The sequence below is a fragment of the Xenopus laevis genome, chromosome 4S (assembly GCF_017654675.1).
Source record: "Xenopus laevis strain J_2021 chromosome 4S, Xenopus_laevis_v10.1, whole genome shotgun sequence".
NCBI classification, from domain to species: Eukaryota; Metazoa; Chordata; class Amphibia; order Anura; family Pipidae; genus Xenopus; species Xenopus laevis.
In genome coordinates this window covers 118,329,778-118,352,091 of record NC_054378.1, presented here as the reverse complement: position 1 = coordinate 118,352,091, position 22,314 = coordinate 118,329,778, and the positions used below count along the sequence as shown (strand labels likewise).

Sequence of the window (22,314 nt, the reverse complement as noted above, 5' to 3'; positions counted from 1 at the left end):
GATGCTGGGATGCCTTGCAACCTAATGTGATAACACGGTATTCAGTACATCGTGTTGGACCTTAGCCGTGCCCATTCTGTTGCTGTCTAGCAGTACAGGTATGGATCCGTTATCTGTAAACCCATTATTCAGAAAGTTCGGAAATATGGAATGGCTTTCTCCCATAGGCTCCATTTTATCCAAATAATCCACATTTTTAAAAATGATTTCCTTTTTCTGTGTAATAATAAAACAGTAGCTTGTACTTGATCCCAACTCAGAAATAATTAATCCTTATCGGAGGCAAAACCAGCCTATTGGGTCTATTTGATGTTTACAAGGTATGAAGATCCAAATTACGGAAAGAACCATTATCCGGAAAACCCTAGGTCCCGAGCATTCTGGATAACAGGTCCCATACCTGTACTTAAACTACAGCTATAAACATCCCCCAACAACCCCATTAACTAGCAACAAAAGGACGACTATACACCATATGACCGAGCAGGGTCGCCATCAGGGGGGGGGCACAGGGGGTACAAGTGTACCGGGCCTGAAGGAGGGCCCGGCAGTGCTGAACTTTTCGAAGGAGCCGGGCCCCCCTTGACAGCGCTGAAGCCGTGCTGCCTCCTTTCCTAAGTCCCAAACAGCCGAAATGCGTCCTGAAGCGGCGAACAGACCTGTAGTCACTAACATAGCCGAAATTGAAGCCCTGAAGCGGCGAACAGACACGAAGTCGCGAAAACATCGAAATTGAAGTCCTGAAGCGGCGAGAAGACCCGAAGTCACGAAAACAGACGAAATTAAAGTCCTGAAGCGGCGAAAAGACCCAAAGTCACGAAAACAGCAAAATTGAAGTCCTGAAGCGGCGAAAAGACCCAAAGTCACGAAATAAGCCGAAATTGAAATCCGGAAGCCATCAGTTCAGTTCCTCTGAACATCAATTGTTTTTTTATTTTTTTGAATTTTTGGGGCCCCAATTTTTTTAACTTGTAAGGGGGGCCCTTGCACCAATGCTTTTAAAAAAAACTTTTATGGGGGGGCCCTGGCGCCAATATTTTTTTTCAACTTATAAGGGGGACCTGGTCGCCAATAGCTTTTTAAAACTTGTGTGTGTGGGGGGGGGGGTTACCTTTTATAGCGCTGATGTCTGTGTGGTCTTTTAATTGTGATGTGGAGTGGGCGGAATCTGGGGCGGGGTTTGTGGTGGGCGGGGCCCGGGTGGCCTGAAAATTATATTGTACGGGGCCCCGTGATTTCTAGCGACGGCCCTGTGTAAAGGGCAAATGTTCGCTATAAAACTGTTCTTTGTTTTTCAGGTGGAGAGAATCGAGAAGCGCTGTTTGGAACTGTTCAGCAAGGATTATCGCTTCAGCATCATTCAGAATGCCAATGGGGAGCTTTGCAGCCATTACCCCCGGCAAATTGTGTTTCTGGAGTATGAGAGCGCACCGGAAGATAAAAACATGTATGTGCAGGGATGGGGACAGTAACTTCTGCATATCCTATACTTCTCATTTATAGAATATTGATCAGTAACCTTTGCGTGTTTTCCAAAAGTCGCAGCAAGTTAGAAGACTGTACGGCAAAGTTAAACATTAATGTGCTTCCCGATTCCTTATTTATGGGATTATTGCGAACACACAGTTGAGGCTACAGTATATTGTTCAGAATGAATTGTTCCATAATATATCTATCTATATATACAGATATGGGGCCTGTTATCTGGAAACCCATTATCCAAAAAGCTCCGAATTACGGAAAGTTTGTCTCCCATAGACTCCATTTTATCCAAATAATCCAAATTTTAAAAAACAATTTCCTTTTTCTCTGTAATATTAGAACAGTACCTTGTACTGGATCCCAACTAAGATATAATTAATCTTTATTGGAGGTAAAATAAGCCTTTTGGGTTTATTTGATATTTAAATCATTTTCTAGTAGGCTTAAGATATGAAGTTATGGAAAGATCCGTTATCCGGAAAGCTCCAGGACCCAAGCATTCTGGATAACAGGTCCAATACCTGTACAAAAGTTAAGTTAAAGCAATCAAGTTCCAACAGAAGTATATACAGTATATTATTTATATATATATATATATATATTTATTTACATATCACTGCAGTGTAATTCAATAATTCAATACCAGCATGCACCCCAATGTGCAGAAAGGGGGCAGCATTCCTCTATAGATGGAAAAGCAGGCACTGGATTTAAATAAAATGCTTTCTCATCCACCAAATTTTAGTGCAGTAATTTTTCCTGCCTGTATCAGAAATGATTCATTTTATTGCCCTAAACTTAATGGGGGTCATTTAGCAACACTGGGCAAATTTGCCCATGGGCAGTAACCCATAGCAATTGCATTCATTGTTCTACTTGCCAGGGCCGGAACTAGGGGTAGGCAGAGTAGGCACGTGCCTAGGGCGCAAAGCTGAGGGGGCGCCAGGCACGTACCTGCTCTGTCGCCTACCCCATGTCCGGTCCCGTCTCTCCTCGGCTGGCACTGGCAGCTTCCGCAAAAATGCGCTTCTGCGCATGTGCGCACACATTTTCGCACATGCGCACTGGAGCGCACTATCGCGCATGCGCATTAGAGCGCGCACGGAGCCGGCGCCTTGGCCCGCCAGGCTGCCTAGGGCGCCTGGCCGGGTTGGCCCGGCTCTGCTACTTGCAGCTGGTTTCAAAAAGCTAATCACTGATTGGTTGCTATAGGTAACTGCCTATGGGCACATTTGCCCAGGGTTGATAAATGAGCCCCAATGTGTTTTAATTTGAAGAATACAAAAGGTCCAATACAAGAATACAAAGGCCTATACTCTGGCACATATTGGTTGCCAGTTTCCGAATTTTTTGGACTTTATCAAAAGTTTATCACAGTCCGAATTTTTCGGATTATTTTAAATCAAAAAAGTCAGAATCTCCGATTATTAATAAAAAAAATCACGATTTAATCGGATCGGGGATAAACGCGTAAAAAAAAATTCTCCTTTACCGTATATACTCGAGTATAAACCGAGTTTTTCAGCACCCAAAATATGCTCAAAAAGTCTACCTCGGCTTATAGCCGGGTCAGTGCTGAAAAACTAGGCTTAGACTCGAGTTTGGAATCTACAACTGGGAAAGACAGCAGGGTTCGCGCCACCTCCCTCTTCTCCTCTAGACCTGCGGTTTACTTACCGCTGTGATCTCTGGCAGGCCCAGAGAAAGGAACGTGCCACTGTTTCATTCGTCAGGCTTGGGCCTTTGGTGCGGTGCTGCCTGGGTCATGTTCTTGGGGGTGCCGCCTGCGGTGGGGGGGCGCTGCGGCACACTCTGCGTGGTGCGGGCACGGTCCCTCCTTTGGTCCGGGGGTGGGGCTTCCCTTCGGTGGCGCTGCCTGGTGTTTCGCGGTGAGACTGGTGGCGGCTGTGTGTGGGGTGGGTTGGCCAGGAGATCGTGGGGGACTCCCTGCCGTGCTCTGTGTTGCTGGGCATCGTGTTGTGAATGTTGGCGGTCAGGGGCTGTACTTTGCAATCACGCTACCAATTACCCAACGTTCCAACGCGAATCACCTCCACAACGTCACAGCCTCAAACTCAATCTGAGTTGCTGCTCTTAAAAGGGCAACACTAGTTCTTAAAGAGGAAATGCCGCCAGGGTTAGTCAAGAAGCTGGTACAGTGAGTTTTAGGTTTGGACGTTGGTAGTGTAATTCTAAAAATGCAGCAGGCTATTGATTTTCTTTTCTTGTCTTCAGAAAGGAAATCAACTCATATAGTTGAATCAAAAATAGCTTAACCCTTGGCCCTTTTCCCATAACCTCTAAACATAACTGGCTATAACAATTATTTAGAATAAAAAAATGGCTGTTATTACAGCATTGAAAAATCTCAGTTTACCTGCTGCATTTCTCACCCTAGGCTTATACTCGAGTCAATTAAATTTCCCAGTTTTTGTAAGTAAAATTAGGTACCTCGGCTTATACTCGGATCGGCTTATACTCGAGTATATACGGTAATAAATAACCCCCTTAGTATTTTGATGAGCCGTTTAAAAGGCACAGACGATCCCCTAATGGTGACTGTGGGTTGTTTCAGCAGGTATGAAAGCACCGTGCAAGTCAGCAAGTTGCAAGATCTTGTCAACCGCAGCAAGATGGCGCGATGTCGGGGACGATTTGTTTGTCCGGTCATCCTTTATAAGGGAAAGGTACTAAACTGTTGTTGTTTTGATGTATCTCTGTGTGTTTCTGTATAAGATCAGCAAACTCTCTGGTCTTGCATACAATTAAACTACAGCTTCATAAAAAATTAGACTGAAAATGCTACAATTTACGTTTTGGGTGCAGATTTGCCGCCCTTTAGACATGCCTCTGAAAATGTAGCTTGCCGTCTTCTTTTCTGTTGGGTCACATCGCATGCTCTGGGCTGCTGTCACTGCTGTCAGATTATATAGTACAGGTATGGGACCCATTATCTGGAAACCCGTTATTCAGAAATCTCCGAATTACGTAAAGTCTCCCATAGACTCCATTTTATCCAAATTTTAAAAAAAATATTTTCTTTTCTCTGTAATAATTAAACAGTTCCTGGTACTTACTCCAAACTAAGATATAATTAATCTGAAAGCAGAACCAGCCCATTGGGTTTATTTAATGTTTACATGATTTTCCAGTGGACTTAAGTCATGAAGATCCAATTTACGGAAAGATCCGTTAACCCGGAAAACCTCAGGTCCTGAGCATTCTGGATAATAGATCCTATACCTGTATACAGTATATACATCAAACCAGACTCACAGCCTCACCTTTCTGTATGGTTGTGTTCAGTAAATATTTGGCCAACGTGTTATTTCTAACTGATGACAAAATATGATGGTTGTTATTTTTTGTTCTTTTTCACAGCATATCTGTAGATCAGCGACACTGGCTGGGTGGGGGGAGCTGTACGGCCGGACTGGGTATAACTACATATTCTCAGGTTTGTTGTCATAATGCCATTTCTAAATCAGAACATTAGCAACACAGTAAATGCATGGAATCTGTAATCAAATAACTATTTGTAAGGAAACTCAAATATATATATATATATATATATATATATATATATATATATATATATATATATATATATATATATATATATATATATATATATATACAGGGTTTACTTAAATATATTTGCACAGGTTATTGTATTCTTGTTTCTGTGATAGAAGAAATAGTACTAGAAATAGTACCCTTATCCCTTATCCAGAAAGCTCTGAATTACAGGGAGGCCAACTTCCATAGAGCCAATTTAAGGAAACAATTCTAATTTCCTCTGTAACAATAAGACTCTGTAATAATGAAACATTACCTTGTTCTTGGTAACATACATACATCTATATTGATGGTGAATCCCATTAGGTTTATATAATATTTAAATTATGTTTAGCAGACTTAAGTTATGGAGGTCCACATTATGGAAACCTGGAAAAAATTTTGGATAACCGATCCTATATCTATACTCATACTTGTCTGAATGGCTATGACTGTGTTATCCACTGACTCCGGGGTATTGAATGGCCCTACTTTAAAGGAGAACTAAAGCCTAAATAAAGAAGTGGCTAGAAATGTTGTACATTATGTTTTGTGCTTCTGTACCAGCCCAAGGCAACCACAGCCCTTTAGCAGTAAAGATCTGTGTCTCCAAAGATGCCCCAGTAGCTCCCCATATTCTTTTATGCTGATTCACTGCACATGCTCTGTGCTGCTGTCACTTACTGAGCTTAGGGACCCACTCACAATATACAGTAAACATAGAATATAAATGTCACAATAAAAGGCTGATAAGTTATTAATACAGATAATTACGACATCGCAGCACAGAAACCAGTGCAATTAGCATCAGAATTTAATAATCAGTCCTGTAGCATCAGCTTATATTACAGACCAACCTCATTTTCTGCTGGATAATTAGTGACGACCCCTAAGCTTAGCTTCTCAACAGCTGCTCAGAGCCCACTGAGCATGTGAGTGTCACAGACACTTTCCAAAATGGTTAACCCCTTGTGACAAGTTTAAAGTCCTGGATCATTGCTGCTATTGACAAGCTGAAACTTTAAGATGATGCAATAAGTTAAATATATAAAATATGGCATTTTTAGCCACATTAATTTTTAGGGTTTAGTTCTCCTTTAACCCCCTTTCTGTGGGGGTGTCTTTCTCAGACATCACACACTGAGGCATTGTTCAAAAAGCATTCTTGAGAAGTAAACTCCATAGCAGTGACTGACTGTTCTTGACAGCGAGCTCTGTAGATTTTATGCCCGATAAATGGTTAATTCATCCCTGGCTATGGCTTTATATCCTGTTATTGAAGCAACCAAACTCCTTTCACTTTATGTTTCTTACATATCATTTAATTTGAATCAGAAAAGAGAGAAGTTAAAGGAATTGTTCAATATAAAAATAAAAACTGGGTAAATAGGCTGTGCAACCTAAAAAAAACATTTCTTATATCGTTAGTTAGGTAAAAATGTAATGTATGTGACTGGATGTGGAACATAATAGCCAGAACACTACTTCCTGCTTTGCAGCTCTCTTGGTTTCCACTAACTATTAGAAACATTATTTATTTTGCACAGCCTATCTATTTATCCTGGTTTTATCTTTACACAAAACCGTTCCTTTAAAGACATACCCGATGAGTTTAGAAAGGGTTCATCTCTGCAGTTAGGGTTCTCTTCTGCTTTTATTCACCCCAAGTGATGTGGCATGAAAGTTAAATGACTTCCACATGGGGGGTGCTAAATCAGAATAAAGTACTGCTGAATAAAGTGCTTTTTCGGATCCCTTTCAGGAGGATCAGACGACGCTTGGGCGGACACAGAGGCTGCAGAAGAGGATGCAGCGGCCAGGTGTGTATGCCAACTGAAAAACACTGAGGCCAAATTTTTCTGATCCGTCATATACTTGGGGTGGCAAATACTGTGGAGGGCCTTCTTTTGCTTTCACGTATTACATTATATCTATTCATTTCTTTCACTTTTGTGCTTTTTTTAACTGGTAATGTTCTTTTTTTTTTTTTCATTTTAAGGAATGGTGATTCCCAACTCTTTGACAAAGTCAGAGGCCATGACATTAAGTTGTTACGATACCTCTCAGTCAGATACATCTGTGACCTGATGGTTGAGAACAAAAAAGTGAAGTTTGGATTAAAGTAAGTTTTTCTTTTTAATGTATTAAAAAGTGTATTTCCACTTGCATGAGCAAAACCAAGCTTTGCCAATAGTCCTCAGTCCAATGGGATGGTTGTGCCAGTTCCCTGATTCCTTGCAGTAGTATCATGGAAAGAAAAGGACCATTTAAACTTGGGATTGCTTGACAAATGTTATGACACGGGGCCACTATGATGTCTACCACAGCCAGTAGCCTGTTCATTTTAAAGACATGTAACCTCCCAAATTAAATTTTGCCTACTGTAAGAATATAGAATTATATATAACTTTCCAATATACATTAATTATCTGTGCCTTAACCCCCCCCCCCAGAAAAAAATTAAAGCATTACCCTCAATAATGGGACTGTGGTGAGAGATATACAGATTTAAAGTGCAATTGGCTGACTATGCAACTGTGTTTTGAAACCTCTGGTTTAGTAACACAGATACAACCATACATTTGGGGCTGTATAACTAGCTTTCATATTAAATTAGGACAAATATACAGGCTAAGATACTAAAACTGGCTGTTTTTCTATTGCTTTGTTTCTCTCTTGCTATTTCCATTTATATATATATATATGTTATATTTTCCCTGTAGCGTGACCTCATCCGAGAAAGTGGATAAAGCTCAGCGTTATTCAGACTTCACTCTCCTATCGGTTCCTTATCCAGGTGAGACGTTAAATTATTTCTTTTGATTATGTCACATTCAGCTCTTTGTTGATGTAACTTACAACTGGAAAAATGGTGGTTACCCATTGTATAGAGAGAAATGCAAAATCCCTGCATATAACCCTGGTTTGATTATAAGCTGAATCGGGCAGTCATACACTTGTGCTATGGTTTCCTTAATGCTGCTTTGGGAAGCAATTCTTGATAGACCTTGTTGGCAACAGTAAACACATTGGGCTTGCATAAATAAAAAAAAAGAGAAATGTAAATGTTATGGTGTCTGCATTGAGGGGCAGGTAAGTGGCTAAAGGGAAAGTAGTACCATTTATTTATACCTATAGATACTTTTTTTTAATTTTAAAGAATGGTGATTCCCAAGATAGAAATTAGCATGTTCGCTCCTTGTTATATAATTATAAAATATGATTAAATTACATTCCATTTATAGCTTAATGTAGACTGCTATAATTTTAGAGTAAAACATACTTCTGGAAAGTGTATGTATCTCTACGAAACTATCAATGAGCCTCACTGATTGCGCAGCAGTCTTCCCTTCAAGTTCAACTGACAAATGGCTCCATGTATTTTGACTTCAGCCATTTTAAAAACAAATGCTTTGTTGCGCTTTCTCCATTTATACATGTTAAAGCTCAATCATGGATGAAATGGGCTTCATTAATCTTCATTACTCTCTTCACAGGCTGTGAATTTTTCAAGGATTACAAGGATCGGGGCTATTCTGCAGAAGGTCTTGTTTTCAACTGGAAGCAGGCAAGTAGGCAGTTGCAATACAAAATGGCAGTCACAGCATATTATGGGTGTTCTGATTTCTGTAGCTTTACATCTAGACTAATAGCTGAATTCTCCCTGAGGCTGTAGTAATGATGCAGGAACTCTTTGTATATTCACAGAGATCATTCAGGAAACTATGTACAGGCAATATATTGCAGAGGAGAACCAATGACAGATCTTCATTTTAGTTATATCTGTTATTTATTTATTTAATTGTTCTGTCTGGGGAATCTGACTAATCCACAATCAGCCTGTAGTGGCATCACCATTGATAAATCCTCTAAGGCTTCACACTGACAGGCTCCGGCCAACCACATGGATACCGAACAAGTGGCTGTTCTCCTGTATGGCCACAGGCTACCTTTCTACTAATCGTTTATCACTAACAGCCCGAATGATTGGAACTGTTAAAGGAACAGTAACACCAAAAAAAGATGTATTTTAAAGTAATGAATGGTAAAACTGATGTGTTTGTTTCAGAAACACTACTATAGTTCATATAAACAAGCTGCTGTGTATCAATGGCGGAAATGCAAAAAAGGCTATATGGCACAGGTTAAATAGTGGTTTGTAAAGGTTTTTATTTTGCATTTTTATAACGAACAAACAGTAAAACATTTTTAGTTCCATAATCAGTATAAAAATCTCAGTACAGCAAAGAGGTCCCGTGCATTAATATACTCTTCAATTATACAGCTATTTCCTTAATTCTAGCTATCTCCCCCTCATGTGGTGGGTTTATTTATGATTCTATACCTATTACCCATAGGCAGTGAGAGCGGTGGGTGTGTGTGTGGTTGTGTCCCTGCTAGTTTGACATCCTTGGGGTTAGGATTCCTCTGTGGCAGTGGAGTAACTATAGAGGAAGCAGACCCTGCAGCTGCAGGGGGCCCCAGGATGTATAGGGCCCCATGAGGCTCTAATTCATATACAATTTCTATAAATATTGGTAAAACAGGACAACCTCAGGATATGTTGGGGGCCCTAAAATTAACTCGCTGTGGGGCCCAGTATCATCTAGTTACTCCACTGCTCTCTGGTGTCCAACCATTCTCACCACACCAGGTCATATTTCTGGGGACAGCCTCTTGCGGTATAGGTAAGTTGGATCAGTGGAAATGTTGCTTTTAGCAGGTCCAACCAGCCATTGGGTGTGGGGGGTTGGGGGGACATCCAGTTCAGGAGGATGCATTTCCTGGCATAGAACAGTAGGGTACGGAATAGTATTCTCATGGCCGCCCTTTGGGGTTTAATAGTTTAGGCAAGGTTGTTTTGTCTTGGATGTAGTTGACCACTTTGGGCCAAAAGGCTTGAATTCTGGGACATGACCACATAAGGTGGAGATACGGTGCCTCTGAGGCTCTACACTTAGGGCATTGAGGTGAGTCACGTTTGTTCATACGGAACATATGCCCTGTCATTTGCCTCTTCCCAGTCATTCTCCTCTTCTAGTTCTGGAATGTCCCTGCTCCAGGCCACACACACTGCATTAAATGGGGGTTTAATAGTAGCTAGGAGGAGCGAGTAAAGCATGAAAAGCTTCCTGGTGGAGTTGGCTCTTAGGGTTGAGTCTATCTTAGTGGCTGTAAGATTCATGGGTTTCCCCTGAAATTGGTGGCTTGTCTTAACTGGAAGTAGGAGAACCAGGGGAGAGCTTCCTGGGTTTGAACATGTTTGATTTCATTCCTGGGGCGTATCATACCATCTTTGAATAGGGCCCCTAGTGTGCGTAGACCCCACTGAAACACAGGAGTTTTACCATTGCAGGGCAACACTGCATTATATTTTTCTTAATTTAAACACTTTCATTTTTTCATGTTACTGTTCTTTTAAAGGAAAACTATACCCCCCAAACAATGTAGGTCTCTATTAAAAGATACTGAGTAAAACAGCTCATGTGTAAAACCCTGCTTCATGTAAATGAACCATTATCATAATAATATACCTTTTTAGTAGTATGTGCCATTGGGTAATCATAAATAGAAAATTGCCATTTTAAAAAATAAGGGCCGCCCCCTGAGATCGTAAGATTCACTGTGCACACATACACAAACCACATGTAAGGTCACATGAGCCAATTAACAGACAGAGTTCAGCCTTTTGCTTCCTCACTTCTTCCTGTTACAGTTAGAGTTGTAGTATTTCTGGTCAGGTGATCTCTGAGGCAGCACAGATAGAGTCACGAAATGGTGGTTCAAGGCAAGAGATGTAAAAGGGCAATATTTATGTAAATATATATTCCAGTTTGGTAAGATTCTTCTAATATGTCATTCAATTTGATATAAACTATCTGTTGCTTAAGTATTCATTTTGGGGGTATAGTTTTCCTTTAAGAAGTTCAGATGGGCTACAGCTCCCCTTCACTTCTACAGTTAGCACCGTGCAGTGACTGATCTGGTGCAGGCTTAACTGCTCAACCAAATCTGAGCACGTATGACTTGACTTATCTGGACTTAGTATGAGATCAATCAGATTTTTAATTGTATATAGAATATTAGGATTTTTTCTCCTAATAGTCAACTAACAGTGTTAAACCAATCTGCTCTATAGGACAATCTTGTAAAGAAATAGCCTAGGCTCCTGCTTATCGTTGTGGTCCAATAAAATGGTAGAACAACTGTCCTGGACCCATATTATGTTTCTAGAATGTGTAAGTCTGCCCCACTGTGCTAATGTAGTGTCAATTCCTTTTTTCCAGGATTACGTTGATGCTCCATTATATATCCCAGTCTCCCTTACAAGGTGCCTGAATATTGACTGGAGAGAGTACCAGGTAAGCGCCAATATCTTCTCTTTCCATTCACTTACTGTAGGCATTCATTTCTACAGGTGAATCTATTACAGTTTGTATGTTGTAGTCCTGATGTGTTGCAACAAAAACTGAGGCAAAATATTGCACACTTTTTTAAGTGTTTAAAGTGGACCTGTCACCCAGACATTAAAATCTGTATAATAAAAGTTCAAATTAAACATGAAATCCAATTTCTATTTTTTATTAAAGCATTCATTTAAAAATCTCAGCTGTCAATCAAATATTGTCTGCCCCTCCTCTATGCCCTGGGCATAGAGGCAGGGCAGGCAGTTACTTTCACTTTCCATTCAGCACTTCCTAGATGTCCCTGCTCTCCCCACATTCCCCTGTACTCTTCACCATTTAATTGTGTAGCCAGGGCATGGGGATGGACATCAGGTCCCCCATTCTGGTGCACAAACAAGATTCTGAAATGATACAAGTCTTGTCTTAATAACAGTGTCCACAAAATGGCTCCTGCCTGCTTGCTGTAATTATGAATTCCCAGACTAAAGGAAACAGGATTCAAATAATTTATTTAGTGTAATTAAAGTTAATTTTGCTTGACTAACGTGACAAAAGAAGATTTTGAATAATTTTTTTGGGTGACGGGTCCCCTTTAATATGTTTAAAAACTATATGTCCAGTGTGTTTTTCTCATCAGGCAGAAGAGATGAAATGTACTGTGCATATATAATAGCTTTTTGTATCACAATAAGAGAGTTATTTATAGGAATGCACCGAATCCACTATTTTGGGGCGAACCCCCTAATCCTTTGTGAAAGATCCGGCCGAATACCAGACAGAATCCTAATTCGCGTATGCAAATTAGGGGTGGGAAGGGGAAAACATTTTTTACTTCCTTGTTTTGTGACAAAAAGTCAGGCGATTTCCCTCCCAACCCTAATTTGCATATGCAAATTAGGATTCAGAATTGGTTCGGCCGGGCAGAAGGATTCGGACGAATCCTGCTGAAAAAGGCCGAATCCCGAACCGAATCCTGGATTCGGTGCATCCCTAGTTATTTACCAAGTTCCGAATTTATCTCAGTATTTCTAATATCCAACTCCGAGCAACTCTGAATTACCGAATGGACCTTATTTATGAAGAAAAAAGCCCGGAAAAATAGGTTCGGGCAAAACTCTGAAAACTTTGTAAGAATTGTAAGAAGTTTTCTGCAAAAACGACTACTGCTCCAAATCCCCGAAATTATCGAATATCGGTACAGACATCAGCACAGACACTGGGACCATCTCCATTGACTTATACAGGACCTCGAGAGCTTTTAGATGCCGGGTTTCAGATTTGGAGTTTATAGACCATCAGACTTTAATAAATCTCGAATAATTCGTAGTTTTTTTTTTTGCTCTGAAAACTATGAATTATTCAAGGTTCGGATATTCGGAGCTTGATAAATAACCGCATAAGAGTGTGCAATTCTATTTTGCTTTTGTTTGACTCACTTTAACATTAAATGTGTCATACAGGAATTGGCGGCTATCTTTTTATGAGAGGCACCATAGGGTACTGTCACAACAGGCACAAATAAAAAAATACAGAATAAAACAATGTATTCATTGTAACAGTGCAGGAGTGATTTATTTCATCACTTGCTGCAAGTGAAGAAAACAGTATGTGGGCTGTACAATGTGCTTTTTAGGTGCGCATTAGGGAACATGTCAATCAGATTAGCAATAGCAAAAGGGGCATATTTACTAAGGTTTGGGTAAATTCAAATTTTCAAAAATTTTTGGTGTCAAAAAATTTAAAAGAACCAACTCGAATGTAAATTTGAATGTGAGATTTATCACACCTCGACCATGGAAACAGTTCTGATTTGAATATTTGCCACCTAAAACCTGCCGAATTAATTTACCAGTCAATGGCAGAGGTCCGTTGACCCAGTTGAAGATATTGATAGCCTTCCTTACATTCAAGTTTTTTGGGAGAATAACTAGAATTGAGTTTCATTCAAATTTGATTAGTAAAAAATGTTTTCCCATCTCTAATTTGCATATGTAAATTAGGATTTGGATTCGGTTTGGTATTCGGCCTTTTGCCAAGGATTCTGGGTTCGGCTGAATCCAAAATAGTGAATTCGGTTCATCCCTAATTTAACTTGTTATAATAAATGTGTTTTTTTTGTTTTTTTTTTTACTTATAGTTGCATGAGTATATGTTCTATACAATAGGGTAGGGGATTGGAAGTGAAGGCAGGATCGACCAGCTCCTTGCGGCTGTCACAGGAGGAAATTAAAATTAGTAACTTGCTAGTGAATTTCTGTATAATGTGAGATAATGTGGTTTTATGGCTTGGGACCCGCTACCCTCCAGCCATATCAAGCTGCCAGTTACTTCACAAGCACTAGCAGTGGGGAAATGGCAGTCAGGTTCATTAGTACGTCCCACGGGTGATGCCTGCTTATGTAACTGAAATCATAGATGGTAAGTTTAAGCATTACTGGTCAAATCCATCTGCTTTTTGATAGCCAGGGTAATGATACTCCCTGCAACAATCTTACCAACAATTTGTTGTTCTTAGCAATAAACAAAGTTGCCAGTTTGCTTGGGTCATAAGGGAGATTGTTGCCTGCGGGCACAGAAATGTGCAGCGTGCTAGCTAACTACTGAATCTCCACTATGTGGATATGCCCTGAAGCTCTGTAGCCGACAGAACAGTTGCCAACTAGCTGACAGAGTAAAAGGGTCTGCATACAGAGTGCAGTTTAAAGGTACAGTGTAATCCTCTTACTTTACATCAGAATTTATTTACAATAAACATCCGTTTGCTGTCAAACACAATTATTTGCATTTAGCTGGACAACATGGAGAGATCAGAGCTGTGTAGGTATCATTCCTCAGGGCGCCCTAGGCAACCCTGCCTAACCCCCCGACCGTGACGAAGCGGAGATCGACGGAGGGGAGAGCAACGAAGGGGAGGGAGGGGTGAGCGACCAAGGGGACGAGAGTGATGGCGATGAGGGAGGGGTTAGCAACGGAGGGGAGAGAGACGGGAGGGAGGAGAGAGCGACGGAGGGGAGGAAGGGGAAGCGACTAAGGGAAGGGCGGGGTGATGGAGGGGAGAGTGACAGAGGGGAGGGAGAGGGGAGCGAAGGAGTCAACAGGAGGAGGGGGAGATCCACAGAGGGGAGGTGTGAGCAACGGAGAGGAGGGAGGGGTTTGAGCGACAGAGGGGTGAGCAATGGAGGGGAGAGTGACAGGGGAGGGAGGGGTGAGCGGCAGAGGGGAGGGGTGAGCGGCAGAGGGGAGGGAGAGCAGTGGAGGGGAGGGAGGGGTGAGCGACAGGGGAGGGGAGATCGGCGGAAGGGATGGAGGGCAGAGGGGAAGGGAGGGGTGAGTGATGGAGGGGATGGTGGGTATATCGATGGAGAGGAGGGTGACAGGAGGGAGGGGAGAGTGAAGGAGGGGTGGGTGACAGAGGGAAGGAGAGTAACACTGAGGGGTGCGAACAAGGACTAGGGCTAGACAGATAACAAATTTAGAGGTAGCTGCCCAGCGCCCTAGGCAGCTGCCTCTTCTGCCTACCTCTAGTTCCGGTCCTGTCATTCCTTACCGCTGCAGGCTGCACTGAGTTCTGTTCTGACAGGCAAAGGGGTTAAAGCAAGGCACAATAAGTGTCTACTCCTCTTAAATAATGCTTAATTCATATCAGGCTGGCTGAGCTCCTTTTTGTGCGGCCTCCGGGATATTCCATCAGGGATGCAATGGGGGATCCGGTGTGTGCAATGCTAAGAAAACTAGGTCAGCGCACGGCAGGAAGACTTGCAGGCAGGTTATATTAATGGTTTTGCTTAGACAAGTCTAATTGAGACTGATTTCACAGGTACCTTGGTCTGCCTCCTGGGATGTTATCTGATCCTTTTTATAAACCACAGACATTTCACTCTCATTTGTCCTTGAATTTATTTCCGTCTTCAAGTTGTAGAGCAGAAAAAAAATCACAAATACGTGAAATGGCTATGTTCTTAAAGGAACACTGCTGATACTATTAAGAGTATTCTTGCCATATTCAAGAATTATTTAGGAAGGTTTCCTTGACAATGTGTGATATCCTTCTGTTAGATTGGAAGCCATTCATGGTGATTCCTCATTAAGCAAAAAATGTGAAAAGGGCAAACAAAAAAAAATGATTCCCACTCATATACCCACTGGGAACACATCACTGACATAGCTTGGTGTAGACTTTGCAAGGAATAATGTATCCCCTATTGTAAATTACAATTTGTGAATTAAAGACCATATAAAGGATCGAGACAACAGGGCATGTAATTTCATACAGTTCATGGCACTCCAAGGTTATTTACAATATTTTTATTCTTAAGTATGGGCTATTGTATATAAGGATACATAGCCAGTAATGTACCCATATTATAAGTTATAAGGATTTAAAAGGTAACCAAAGAGTTTTGTGACCATATAATGCATAAGACCAAAGGCCAAATGCTTTTATAAAGGTTATAAAACTCTGAATTAACTGAAGAGCTCTATGTCCATATAAAGGCACACTACTGCAGACTGAGTTATACAGGGAACTCTGAGTACCAATCATGTATTATAAGGGATAATGTACCCCCTACTGTAAATGATAAGGATATTAGAAGTCACTAAGGGGTTCTGTGACTATATAAAGGCACAAGGCACAAGGCTGAGTTATAATACATGACTGATACTCTGAGTTCCCTGTATAACTCAGCCTGCAGCCTTGTGCCTTTATATGGTCACATAACCCCTCAGTGACTTCTAATATCCTTATTATTTACAGTAGGGGGTAATTATCCCTTATAATACACGAGTGATACTCAGAGTTCCCTGTATAACTCAGCCTGCAGCCTTGTGCCTTTATATGGTCACAGAACTCCTCAGTGTCTTCTAATATCCTTATCATTTACAGTAGGGGTACATTAATCCTTATAATAAATGAGTGATATAAGGAATAATATACCCCTCTACTGTAAATTATAAGGATATTAGAAAACACTGAGGACCATATAAAGGCACAAGGCTGCAGGCTGAGTTATACAGGGAACTCTTGAGTATCACTCATGTATTATAAGGGATAATATACCCCCTACTGTAAATGATAAGGATATTAGAAGTCACTGAGGGGTTATTTGACCATATAAAGGCACAAGGCTGCAGGCTGAGTTATACAGGGAACTCTGAGTATCTCATGTAATAAATGTGATAATTTACCCTCTACTGTCAATTATAAGGATACTAGAAGACACTGAGGAGATCTGTGACCAAATAAAGGGTCAAGGCTGCAGGTCAAGTGTTTTTTTAACAGTTCATAAAAGTACTTTTCCCCCCATGTAATGGCACTGTCCGTTTGTTGACTTCCATTTCATACAAGAAATCAGTTGCTTCTATAATATTAATTATATTTGCTCCTCATATAGTAGTATTATTTCAAAGGGGGCCGGCTGCCTTTGCCTGCTGTATTTTGTGACACAAACTGTCGGGGTACTGTCACCCAATAAGAACCTAGCTGTGCAAAGTGGCAGCTTGAACGTAGCCCATTTCATCTGTATTACTTTACCTCAGTGTCCTGTCCAACTTATCACTAAGGGATCTGCAGATTTTGTTATTTAACATCACAGTGACAGACTTGCCGAAAAGTTAGAATTAGGCCACAGCTCAGCAGGAGGACACAAAAATATGCTGAATTTGCTCTCCTTGGGAACAGATATCAGACAACATAAGATGAAGGCAACATCTAAAGGTTGTACAGAAACCCTTCGGGGGCAGTCCCTGCAATATACGGTGTAGTACCAACGTCGGTGATTTATACAGATACCTCAGTCCCAGTTTTTGTCATTGTAAGAAAAGCAAGATATTATCATTTGTCTGATGTAAGGATCATTTACCATAGTTTAGATGCAGGTAGGTGCCCCTCAGGGCCCAAACACAAGTCTCTTACAACTGCTTTTAGCAATGTTGGAGGTGTTAAGTTTTGGGTAGCCGAGGATGAGTAGAGTATAACTGCTTTATCAGCAGAGGCATTACGCAACAGTAACTTTCACTTTTAAGCTGTCAGGAAGTATGCACAGTATCAGTCTGAGCACAGTGACATCTACAGGCCATTTGCACAAACACCACATATTCTCCCTGGAGTAGGAAAGCATTTGGGCAAATGTAGTAAACAACAGCAATGCATCTTAGAGCAATAATATACATTATTCACATCACATAGTCCTCAGTCCATGCAGGTAGTTTTCTGGGTTCACTTTCTTCAGGCCTATTGCAGTTGACATCAGGAGTAGGAAAATGTCCTTCATCAAAAGGAGCTTCTCCAAAGTCATATCTAGCAGGAGCGAGGCGACTTGCATTCCATATGCGACCATCAGACAGTTCATATGTGTATGGTCCTCGCTGGCGTCTCGCTTCAAGTGGTGTAGTAAATTTAGATTGTCCTTGTTTCAGTATTCCTGGTTTCTTAATTCTGACTAAAGATCCAGGCTGAAAGTGTACTTCTCTGGCACTACATTTTCTGTCAGTATAAGCTTTGCATTTGGCTTGTTGACGTTTCACAATGTCAGCAGTAGATGATTTTGTAGGCACAGTATTTTGTGGAAGTTTGATGTCTGCAACGTGTAACTTAGTGCGCATCTGTCTGCCATGTAATAATTCAGCTGGAGATGATTGGGTTGTTGCATGGCACGTTGCTCTGTAATTATGTGGGAACTCTGTTGTAAATACTTTCCAAGATTTCCCAGTAAGATTTGCTGTCTGTAGTGCTTCTTTCAGACTTCCGTTGAATCGCTCGATTTCTCCATTTGCTTGTGGGTAATACACTGAAGATTTCCTATGTACTATATTCCTCTCTCTCAGAAACGATTCAAACTCATATGAGACAAACTGTGGTCCATTGTCTGATATTAACTCCTTTGGATTACCTTCTCTGCTGAAGACTGTAGACAGAAATGTTATTACTGTAGCTAATGTTATATGAGAAACAAACATACTTTCAGGCCATTTACTGTAATAGTCTATCAAGGTTATAGCAAATCTACAGTCTATAGGAGCATCTGTAAAAGGACCGACAATATCAATAGCAAGTTTTTCCCATGCTGAATCAGGGAATGATACTGGTTTTAGATCTGTTTCTACTATACACTGGTTTAGTTCATTTTAGTTAGTTCTTGTTAGTTTTCTTGAATGCCATACAGTTTTGACAATAACATGCAATTGTGTCGAATGCAATATATTTTCTTCATCTGCATAACATTTGTTGTAATTTTGATTTCATTTGTTTTAATATGAAAATCAAATAAAATATTTTAAAAATTAAAAATAAGAAACATTACTATAGTTTATATAAACAAGCTGCTGTGTAGCCATGGGGGCAGCCATTCAAGCACAGGATACACAGTAGATAACAGATAAGTACTACTATAGTTTATATAAATAAGCTGCTGTGTAGCCATGGGGGCAGCCATTCAAGCACAGGATACACAGTAGATAACAGATAAGTACTAAACTTGTAAACTCATTCCCCGTAATTACTGGTTTCGTATGAAAAACTGTTTAATTACTCACAGGAGGTGCTCCACGTAGGCCCTGCTGCAAACAAAAAGCCTCCTCAAATTCCAAAAAGTATAGAACATGGGCACACTCCACATAATGCTTCTGCAGACAATCTTTTGAAGAAAACTTCTTTTATTTATGAGATCCCAGCAAACGTTTCGGGGACGTGCCCCTTCATCCAGTGCTACTTACAAACTGTGCAAACAAGACTTTTAAAGCGAGGTGAACTGCAAGCCCCACCTTCCTTAACCACACATTTGACATCATCAAGTTAATTAACATAGTGATAGAAAAACTTCTTTTCATATATAAATATATTATAAAAAAGGATCCGTAATACCTTAATAAGGTGATTTTTCAATACTATTGATAGTCCTTTGGTGCTCATAATCCATACAATCACGTGATCCCTTTGTGTTAAGACTGTAGATAAAAATATACAAAAGATTTTTTTATAAAAAGTCAAAAAATGCAATAAAATCTCAATTTTACAAAAACAGGCACAAACATATTCCCCCACTAATAGAAACAGGAATAACTTAAATCCTCATTGAGTCCCATGGGAGCTAGTGTGTTCAATTTTTCTATCCACAGAACCTCTTGTTGCAATAGTATTTTGTCTTGGTTACCGCCCCTCATAGGGAATTTAACTACCTGGAGTACTACCAACCATCGCAGTTGTTTGCTGTTATGTCCATGGGTTTTAAAATGTCTACTAACCGGAGTGACATATTTCATTCTATCCAAATCACAATTATCAATCGACCTTTTGTGTTCACCAATACGCACTCTAATCTGTCTCTTTGTCTTTCCAACGTATGCTTTACCACAAGGACATTTTATCATGTATATCATTCCCATAGTTGTACATGTGGCAAAATCTTTCAAACCAATTTCATACCCCTTAGAAGGGTGGTTAAACTTATTGCCCTTTATAATGCTACTACAGCATTGACATGTTACATACCCCTGCTTAACATGTCAATGCTGTAGTGCTGTCCTTGTGGTAAAGCATACGTTGAAAAGACAAAGAGACAGATTAGAGGGCGTATTGGTGAACACAAAAGGTCGATTGATAATTGTGATTTGGATAGAATGAAATATGTCACTCCGGTTAGTAGACATTTTAAAACCCATGGACATAACAGCAAACAACTGCGATGGTTGGTAGTACTCCAGGTAGTTAAATTCCCTATGAGGGGCGGTAACCAAGACAAAATACTATTGCAACAAGAGGTTCTGTGGACAGAAAAATTGAACACACTAGCACCCATGGGACTCAATGAGGATTTAAGTTATTCCTGTTTCTATTAGTGGGGGAATATGTTTGTGCCTGTTTTTGTAAAATTGAGATTTTATTGCATTTTTTGACTTTTTATAAAAAAATCTTTTGTATATTTTTATCTACAGTCTTAACACAAAGGGATCACGTGATTGTATGGATTATGAGCACCAAAGGACTATCAATAGTATTGAAAAATCACCTTATTAAGGTATTACGGATCCTTTTTTATAATATATTTATATATGAAAAGAAGTTTTTCTATCACTATGTTAATTAACTTGATGATGTCAAATGTGTGGTTAAGGAAGGTGGGGCTTGCAGTTCACCTCGCTTTAAAAGTCTTGTTTGCACAGTTTGTAAGTAGCACTGGATGAAGGGGCACGTCCCCGAAACGTTTGCTGGGATCTCGTAAATAAAATAAGTTTTCTTCAAAAGATTGTCTGCAGAAGCATTATGTGGAGTGTGCCCATGTTCTATACTTTTTGGAACAGATAAGTACTACTATAGTTTATATAAACAAGCTGCTGTGTAGCCATGGGGGCAGCCATTCAAGCACAGGATACACAGTAGATAACAGATAAGTACTACTATAGTTTATATAAACAAGCTGCTGTGTAGCCATGGGGGCAGCCATTCAAGCACAGGATACACAGTAGATAACAGATAAGTACTACTATAGTTTATATAAACAAGCTGCTGTGTAGCCATGGGGGCAGCCATTCAAGCACAGGATACACAGTAGATAACAGATAAGTACTACTATAGTTTATATAAACAAGCTGCTGTGTAGCCATGGGGGCAGCCATTCAAGCACAGGATACACAGTAGATAACAGATAAGTACTACTATAGTTTATATAAACAAGCTGCTGTGTAGCCATGGGGGCAGCCATTCAAAGGAGAAAGTGCTCAGGTTACACAACAGATGGATCTGTTATCCACTATTTAACCTGTGCCATATAGCCTTTTTTCAATTTCTACCATTGCTACACAGCAGCTTGTTTATATAAAGTATAGTAGTTTTTTTGAAGCAAACACATCAGTTTTACCAGTGCAGGGCAAAATTAGATGATATTTTTATTACATTAAAACACTTTAATTTTTTGGTGTTACTGTTCCTTTAAATAAATTAGGAAAACTAACAGTTAATGAGCCACTAGCAGAACTATGAATATGACCCATCATTTGATATTTCTTTCAGCCCTTCAGTTTGGATTCTTACTTTAGTGGTAGAAATTTTTTGTCAATGTCATTTTCTTTATAATATGTGAGTACACATTCTGTCGGTTTGTTCAGGGCTCAGGAGGAATTCAGTTACTGCATTGAGCTGGCACGGCTGCTGCCCACGGTCTGTTTATCATCTCTAATAGAGGACTATGCATAATTTGCATATGCAAATTCAGATTCGGCCGGGCAGAAGGATTCGGCCGGATTTGATGCATCCCTACTAAAGGTGGTCATAGACGCATCGATAATATTGTACGAAACAAATTTTCGCATGATATACGGTGTGTGTGGCAGGAGATGAGCCGACTGATATCGTCAGAAGACTTGGATATCAGTCGGATTGTTGATCGGACTGGCCAGAAAATTTTGGTCGGACGCCGTTCAAGGCACCCGAACATCACCCATCGTTAATGCTGAATGTATGTATGTATATTTTTATTTGTATAGCGCTCCTTGAGGGCAAAGCACTGTACAGCAAAACAATAAATTAGTAGTAACAAAAAAGAGGTCACTGCATTAATAAGTAACAATAAGTGCATTATTACAAATACAATTTTACATAAATATAAAACATAATTACAATTACAGATTAAGCGCTCAGTGCCAAGGAGACAAAAGGATTGAGGACCTGAACCCGTAGAGATTACAGTCTAAATGGGAGGGTAATTTACAGAAACAATTCAGAGGGGTATTAAAGTGCTGTAGGTTACAGTGTGTGTGACACTGTCATATAAGTGCCAGTTTGTCAGATACAGGTAGAATGCAGCTCTACACGTGTGAAACGAACAATCTTTCTTGGAAATATTTTTTTCCAGGAAAGATCGTAATTGTAACG

At 40.2% G+C, this 22,314-nt stretch overlaps 1 protein-coding gene across 4 annotated transcripts in view; it reads left to right on the top strand.

Moving 5' to 3' along the window:
- The window catches only part of mtmr14.S (myotubularin related protein 14 S homeolog), an 81,499-nt gene that overhangs the window by 9,872 nt on the left and 49,313 nt on the right, over positions 1–22,314 (top strand). For 2 of the 4 annotated variants that reach the window (XM_018259765.2, XM_018259767.2), the window contains exons 2-9: positions 1,299–1,447; positions 4,058–4,169; positions 4,864–4,939; positions 6,803–6,860; positions 7,040–7,162; positions 7,764–7,837; positions 8,538–8,608; positions 11,328–11,402. In XM_018259765.2, the coding sequence (XP_018115254.1) occupies positions 1,299–1,447; positions 4,058–4,169; positions 4,864–4,939; positions 6,803–6,860; positions 7,040–7,162; positions 7,764–7,837; positions 8,538–8,608; positions 11,328–11,402 (738 nt within the window). 4 annotated transcript variants of the gene reach the window in all.